Source organism: Cicer arietinum, chromosome 8 (genome assembly GCF_000331145.2).
Source record: "Cicer arietinum cultivar CDC Frontier isolate Library 1 chromosome 8, Cicar.CDCFrontier_v2.0, whole genome shotgun sequence".
In the NCBI taxonomy this organism is placed as follows: Eukaryota; Viridiplantae; Streptophyta; class Magnoliopsida; order Fabales; family Fabaceae; genus Cicer; species Cicer arietinum.
This window is the reverse complement of record NC_021167.2, coordinates 25,702,770-25,710,577: the sequence shown is the minus strand read 5'-3', so window position 1 is coordinate 25,710,577 and position 7,808 is coordinate 25,702,770. Positions and strand designations below refer to the sequence as shown.

At 34.0% G+C, this 7,808-nt stretch overlaps 1 protein-coding gene across 1 annotated transcript in view; it reads right to left on the bottom strand.

Moving 5' to 3' along the window:
- Positions 1-7,808, bottom strand: part of LOC101509479 (uncharacterized) — a 19,579-nt gene that overhangs the window by 1,452 nt on the left and 10,319 nt on the right. Inside the window, exons 21-42 of the mRNA XM_004512736.4 lie at positions 7,615-7,693; positions 6,926-6,972; positions 5,760-5,971; positions 5,419-5,506; positions 5,115-5,234; positions 4,906-5,024; positions 4,752-4,824; positions 4,536-4,655; positions 4,338-4,406; positions 4,072-4,242; positions 3,935-3,982; positions 3,628-3,769; positions 3,371-3,468; positions 3,011-3,155; positions 2,781-2,869; positions 2,599-2,709; positions 2,160-2,234; positions 1,530-1,595; positions 1,192-1,380; positions 993-1,103; positions 685-765; positions 4-163 (exon numbers count right to left, since the gene is read on the bottom strand). Coding sequence (XP_004512793.1) covers positions 4-163; positions 685-765; positions 993-1,103; positions 1,192-1,380; positions 1,530-1,595; positions 2,160-2,234; positions 2,599-2,709; positions 2,781-2,869; positions 3,011-3,155; positions 3,371-3,468; positions 3,628-3,769; positions 3,935-3,982; positions 4,072-4,242; positions 4,338-4,406; positions 4,536-4,655; positions 4,752-4,824; positions 4,906-5,024; positions 5,115-5,234; positions 5,419-5,506; positions 5,760-5,971; positions 6,926-6,972; positions 7,615-7,693 — 2,413 coding nt within the window. The remainder of the gene's footprint in view (positions 1-3; positions 164-684; positions 766-992; positions 1,104-1,191; positions 1,381-1,529; positions 1,596-2,159; positions 2,235-2,598; positions 2,710-2,780; positions 2,870-3,010; positions 3,156-3,370; positions 3,469-3,627; positions 3,770-3,934; positions 3,983-4,071; positions 4,243-4,337; positions 4,407-4,535; positions 4,656-4,751; positions 4,825-4,905; positions 5,025-5,114; positions 5,235-5,418; positions 5,507-5,759; positions 5,972-6,925; positions 6,973-7,614; positions 7,694-7,808) is intronic.

Genomic DNA, 7,808 nt, shown 5'->3' with positions numbered 1-7,808 from the left:
AGCCAAAGAGATGCATCTTTTCTGCAACCACAGCTTTCATGGCTTCCTTGGCAGAAGCCATAACATGAACTAGATCTGTTTTTGGAGTAATGAGTGAGTCCATGTATGCTTTTCTTACTTCAGTGTTCACATTGAACTTCCTAACACCAAGATTTATGCATTCCTGTCAGGAATCAAGAAGCTCTTACAGGGTTAGCAATATAAACTTTCAAATCTACATTGCCCATCACACAAATGTTATTTTTTATGAATAAGAGGTTCAACATAAAGGATAGTTTCCAAAGGCCTTATTTGAATAAACAATAGAATTAAATGCTTATAACATAAGTGTTTCTCATATAAATTCTTATGTATAAAGTTATTCTTATAACAAAAGAGAACGAATTAATTGTTTTTATATAAGTTATAAGCTATTTTCAAAAATTATACTAGAAAGATTATGGAAATAAGTTGAAAACAACTTATGGACATGCCATAACATCTTTTTAGAAGTTCTTTCAAACAGTCTCACAAGTGTTTATGTAAATAGATAAATTTAAATAAGTCAATATAAAGAAACTTAAAATTTGTGATGTATTGCATCTGTATCCTGAGCTTCAATGCTCATAGCATGTAAATGGTTACTTGGAAGACAGATAAAAATATTAAGTTAACTTCCAAAATATTTTATCTAGATGTCTGTACCTTAACAAGTTCTTCGCCCAAACCTGACGCACCATGAAGCACCAGAAAAACTCCTTTTTTCAGGCTCAAAGCATGCAGCTCCTAGATGGTTAAAATCGCACAGTGAAAAGAAAACTCAACTATAGGTTAAATGATTATCTATTCGGAAACATTAGGCATCCACCCCACAGAAATTTTGTTTTTTGAAAAGCAAAAAAAAAAGGAACATTATACTTCTGCTGAAAGTTTAATTAGGAGCTTTTCTTTGTTTTTTTTTTTTCGGTAAATAAGTAAATGCATGGAAATTACAAGCAGAAATATAGTATCACCTTAAGCAAATCTAATCTGAGATTTGGTCCACTTGCAGGATACTTTCCATGCACATTACCAATACACACTGCCAAAGCATCTATGCCAGTCTCATCAATGAATTTTTCCGCCTGAAATTATCGAGACCCGCATTAATAAATTTAGCAATGTCAAGCACAGAAGAATATTTTGAGATCTTTTTATAGAGGAGATAGCAACCATATCAACATCTGTTAGCTTGGCTTCATACTCTTCGACAGTCAAGTCATCTTCTGTCCCTGACAATCTTCCCAGCTCAGCTTCAACCAACATATCTTTTGAGTGAGCCAATAATGATATAAATTTTGTGTATGCAGCATTTTCATCGAAAGAAAGATTTGAACCATCCACCATCACAGAACTGAATCCCTGGAATTGTTGCATTCACCATACAATTTTACTCAGGAGAAGTACAGAGATAATAAAGCAATAACTAACAATAAATGCATGGTGCGCCATCTGTGAGATTGATTTTGTTCTGTAAGTATGAGTATTATGCAAGTAGAAATGAAAATTACCAGTTCAAGAGCTTCCACAAGATCTTGCTTTGAAGTTCCATGATCAAAGTGAACAGTAATGGGCACCTGCAAGAAATATAGATAGTAAAATATAACGATAAACTAATATTTACCCAAGTATAAATAAAAATCTATGTGCTCTCCTCACTCAGAAATGCTCACTGCAAATCAGATGCATTTAGTAACCTGTAACTTATAAATAAACATGTGTTGATTGTGTTTAATTACTTCTTTATTTCCTTCGTATGGTACAGTTTTCTTAGAGTAGATTAATAGCTGTGATCTTTCTCAATTTATAAGTTTTGGAGATTCCTTTTTCTATGTACAGTACATCTTGCGTGGGTGTTTATTTGTGTAGTATCATCAAATAACATGAATAAAAAAAATTATTCTCAATCTATAATTGTTCTTCCACTTGTTTTTTACTCTACTTGCTTTGTTCATGGTCTTTCTCATTGTCGTGATAAGTTGTCTACTACAATAGTATTCCAGAGTACATGAAAGGCACCGTTGGTAATAATGGTATTCCCTACTTAACATTGTTTTAACTTCAAATAATTTGGCATTCTTATTAAAAATGAAGAAAGGAAAATAAAATGAAAAACTTAAAATAATATCATTGCCACTTACTCTGGCACGCTCTGCAGCAGAAATGCAACAAGCAACCAAGGGAATTCCTCCTTGCTTCAAGGCGCCAGGATGAATCTGAAAATTATATAGGCTGTACAAAATTAATTTAGAAACACCAAGTTTTAAAAGTATAAAATAGAAGAATTTCAATTCATCTAAAAAACCATATACAACGTGATGCACATACATAAATATTGAGCATAATAATTACTAATATGAAAAAATCGATCAAGAATGCAACAAAGTTTACTTATATGTATTATGTTGCTATTCTTAGAAATTTTAGAATTCCACTTCGGATATTTCATTATTATTAGCAATTTTTTCATGAGCAAACTTTCCCAATTGCTTAGGTTGGTACGTGAAAGCATAGGGATGGTTTTGTAATTAACAAATCTCTTCACGCAATATCCCTTTGGGTTTGAAGTGTGCTTCTTACCTGTAATATTGCAGGACTTAGCTCTTCCTCTGCAGCAGAAACAACAGCTTGAACTCCTTCCATATTATAAACGTTAAATGCCCCAACAGCATATCCACCATTTTCTGCGTTCTTTATGCCAAAAAACAAATTCAGTATTTACAAAGACTCAGCTGCAATACCTTGAACCAGATTATCCTTACATTAAGAATCTCTTTCGTCGATGAAAGTCTCGTTGGACAAGTCCAGGACTTCACCACTTCTGCCAATGCTTCACTGTCACCGACATTACCTACCAAAGACAGATTATTTTAGATAAATTTAGATGAGATATAGAATGAAGAAAGAAATAGATTTTACAGTACCAGATACTCGGACTTAGTTAGAAAGTGTAACTTAAAAATGGAAAAATACAAAATTACAAAAAACTTACCTGGGAAGACAATGTAAGGAACTCCAGGATGTCTACTTTCAGGGCCTAGTTGCCACAAGGGAATTCCGGCTAGTGCTTGTCCAACAATCTTGGCACATCTTGCACCAAGGGCTTTTGTAGCAAGGTCTGAAGAGGTAATACCACCCTAGAAAAGGTACTATTTGTCAGTGTTTGATCAAAACTTGAGACATACACAAAAATGAAGGATATTAGATTGGGTTTTATCTGATCAAATATCAAGCATGAATGGAATTATTTTATTAGCTTGTAAAAAGGAGGTAAGATAAGAAATAATTTTTTTCCATGCATAATCAATAAATAGCAAATGCAGATTCACTAAGTCATTTAAACATAGAGTACCTTTGCAATTATATAGCGAGGTTTTGTAGTTATTCTTTTCATTATCTCCACCAAAGCAGAACTCACTTTATAGTTAATGTCCAAACTCTCAGAGGCAGCTGCAAATTGGAAATAAACTAGAAGATTAGAATGAGGGGCATAAAATTTATTCACGCGTTTAAGTGCACTAGCATTTTTTGAATGCTAATACAGTTCTATAATCTTGGAAAGAAGGAAGTGGAGAGAAGAAATAAAAACCAAAAAAGAGATAGACAAACTTTTCCCAGTTATGAGATTTCGGCTGGTCAATATAAGTGTGTCTTTGTGAGCTTTAAGATATACATCTGCTAATTCAGATGTTTTACTGACTTCATCCTCCCTCTCCTCAATAGACCTCATTGCAAGTTTTTCAACGGAAACCTATTACAAAAGAATCTTAATAAGCCCAGCAAAGAAAACTTGCAAAGAAAGATTGCATTGGGCATAAAAATGAATGCTTTCAGTAAACTGATTTTCATGATTGTTCTCTACATGAGAAGATTAAAACTAACAAATGATGTCACATAAATTAAAGATGTTGGTCACCTCAATGCTTCTTAAGAAATGACCACACTGTAATTTAAGCTCTTCAACCTGGGATTATAAGCATGAGAGAAAAAAAAAATTGAGATAATGGGTTTGCTTGGTAAATTGTATATCAATAACTTGATTTAACTTTTGACCTGCTTTGTCGTCTTTGGAACATAAGATCCCACAATTATCAAACCTCCATTTCTTTCTCTAGCTATTCCTAGATCCTTCGGCAATACCGGAGGCTTAGAGATGATTCCCATACAGGCAGATACAAAGCTAGCAGCAGTACGACACAAGAAACGTTTCCCTGTCAACTCTGCCTGTTAATAAGACAGAACAATACAGGAAGATCATTTTAATCAGTAACAAAACATGCAGAAGGGCAAAAAAACACAGGAGAAGAAAGAAGTTTTGCCTTGATCATTCCAAGCGCAAATACAGTCATGTCTCTTTCACTAGCTGCATTAACTATGCATACGGACCCCTGCTTAATATAATAATCATAATTTCAGTAAGAGAATTGAATACCTCTACTTATTCATAATTTCTTGCCTAGGAAAAGAAAGTTACGTGTTCTTAGAAACTGAAGAGAATCGGCCATAATATTATATACCTTCTGCAAACTGCATAGATGCTGACAAACTGCATCTGGCCCTCCTTTCCTCAAAAGGTGGATAGAAATAGATACAACACTACTTGCAAGTATGCGACCATTTGTCTTCTCCTCTACCCACTATATTTCGATACATCTCAAAACATTATTATTCTTATCAATAATAAGAAAATATGTTACATTGATCCAATCAACGGAAGGGATAAAAAGTTTTACATCACGTAGATTTGAAGATTTGTAGCCAAAAGATGCGTCTTTGGCAAACTCTGTGTCCCCTGCAGGAACAAGCCTGCAGACAAAGATAAGTAGGATTATAGCTTTGCATCTATTCATAATTCCTTATAGCTAGATCATGAATGTAAAGACATACATTTCGGAATCAGCAACAAAATGTGTATCGTTAATAGTGTAACGGCCTCCTTGAAGGAAAAATGGACAAATTATCCATGCATCCATGTCACCCAAAACTGAAATAACAGCGTCTGCTTCCTGTGAACAACAGTCGTGTCATTTCCAAATTGAAGCATAGTCTCTATCATTGACTACAATAACTATTCAGCTAAAACATGTAATCCTTGCCTCTGGAAAGTGACCGCGCAAAGTTGAATCTCCCCTCAAAACCACTGTATAATCAATGTTGTCAACTGATTTTGCTGCAGTATCTAGATTTCTGCAAATCTCTTTTATCAATATAGTGGCCTGTCAAGCATCAAATGTAAATTATGAATTTCATAAAACGCGATATTACTGATTTTATGCTATATTAAAGTGCTGCAACTATTACACAGCTCAGATGGCTTTGGAGGTATTGTTATCGGATGGCACCTGTATACTTAAGTGCTGCAACTATTACAGTTCATGACATTATTGGTAAGCTCTTTACCTTGTCAGAACTCAGTGCCCTGGAGTTTGTCAAAATGAAAAAGCATTTTGGATATCTTCTAAACTGCTCAGTTAGTGAATCAACAGTCCTGCACAGGAACATGTCCAATTGATAATAACTTGAGATTTTACTTCAGAAAGAATATCTTACTTTCAGTTCCAATATCATGATTAAATTACCACTAAGTGAAAAAATGATTAAAAGTTATCTCAAATAGAAAGACTGGTGGTTTTGGCAATTTGGTTTGAGATAATACTGTATTATCATGAGAATAATAATATGAAAAGTAGAATTGATTCTGCCAAGCACTTAGAAATGACAAAAGAGAATGTAACACTTACCATTCCGTCAATACCTCTATATCATGAACAGTTTGTGTTCCAGTTGGATCATCATCCAGAACAACCAAAATCTTTGAATTGTTTTCTTTTAATTTTTTTATGTCAAGAACATGATCTTGGGGCCACTCGGGTGGAAGAGAATGCAACACAACATCTTTTCTGAGAGACTGGAGTTTTCCCTCAACTCTAACACCAGTTAGTGTCTCGTAAACCTGTATAAAAGTTGACAAAGCCTTCTGATTATTGTAATCAAAGTGTTTACCTAATGTTTATTATTTCTTGACAAAATCATCTTAGAATTTTAATTGCTAGAGAAGAAACTCAATTATAGCTAATGATTGTGAGGTTGTCATTGCCAATGATCAGTTGGCTTTTGACATGGTATCTAATACAGACAAACCAGTAAAAGTGGTAACATGGTGACCAAATTTATTCAATAGCTCCTACTCTGGTAAAGGTGATCCAAAGATAGAGATGGAGTACAATGTATTGTTCTACAGGGTATTTGAAAGACCCCCGATGTCTCCTTGATACAATCTCAATTTTTTCTTTCTTCCTCATTCTTTCCCTCCTACTCCTATTAAACCTTCCCTTCCCACTCCAAATCCTCCTGACCAATCAATTACATCAGTAGAGGTGATATGACCCACATTGCACAGCCTCTTTCTCCTAGTGCATTTCTTTATTTTTATTGAACTCTTATCCACATCAAAGCCTCTATTCCAAGAGTTTGATCCTTGCCACCTCCTTTCTTCTCAACAGAAGTTGAATTTCAACACAAGATAGGGTGGGCTTGTACATAGTACATGCCCCGAGCCCAATGGGCTCCCATCTGTGTTGGGTGTGTTAGATATAGAAGTGATAAAACCATCCATGAGACTTCAACTAACAACTCAAATTTTTTAGATATTTGGTTATTTATTAGGGAAAAAGTACAAAATTGTTCCTTAGTTTGGAAAAAAAATAGTTGATTCAACTGTACAATCAAACAAACAACTTCAAAAAGAACATATCAAACAAAGAGTTACTGCTTATTGTTGAAAATAGAAGAGCCTGAAATTGTTATTTTTGTCAAGCTAATTACATTCTCATTTTATTTTAATATATCAGAAAGAACTAAATATCAAATTCTAGAGGTTCTTTCAATCAACATTAGTTGCTCATACCTTGACTACACTAGCATCATCTTTTCGTCCCCAGCCAGCAGCAGAACCTACACAACAATATTTCAAGTTTGAGCAAGTACTTCTTACAGTTTCTGAAAGTCCTTTTTTCAACTTTCCACCATTTGCGAAAACTACTTTGACATGATTCAGAATAGGACATTACAAATTTGTTGTTTGATAGACGACCCTGACTTATGGACAAGACTTCTATAGTTGTTTTTGCGAAAAACTATATAGCTAACTTTTATCATCTACATGTTTTATATTTGAGAATTTTGGATACCACAATAACATGAGCATTTCAAATTAAGACCTCATGGAAATAACACATTAATTACCAATAGCCCTTTACAAGTGGCTTAGTATTTACAAATCATAATAGATGTATCCTTCAGCATATTGAGACACACTTGCAAGGTAGGACAATAATTTGAATATTGTTGTAAATAATATCGTACCTTTAATTATTAGCATATGTTGTATTTCCTCATTTTCTTGATTATTATTTACTAGGAGAAGTCATTCATATTAAAGCTTTTACCTTAAACTAATTCAATAATATTCATAATTTTATTTTCATATGGTATCAAGAGCTCCTAATCTTGGGTGTCTCATTTCCATGCAAAAACCCAAGCCGCCTTCTTTGCGGTTCTCTATACATCATAAAGATTCAAAGTAATATACAGCACCTGACAGATACAGTTGGTGAGCAGTAGTTGATAAGTGAAGTGGAACTTTTAAAGAAGACGATTCACGAGTAACAATTCCCTGTACATGAAAATATATTAATAAAAGAAATCTTAAAATGTTATTCTTATCAAGTGTCTCCCAATGCCCTTGCTAAACATATATATAGAGAGAGAGAGGGAGAGAGAAAGAGGGA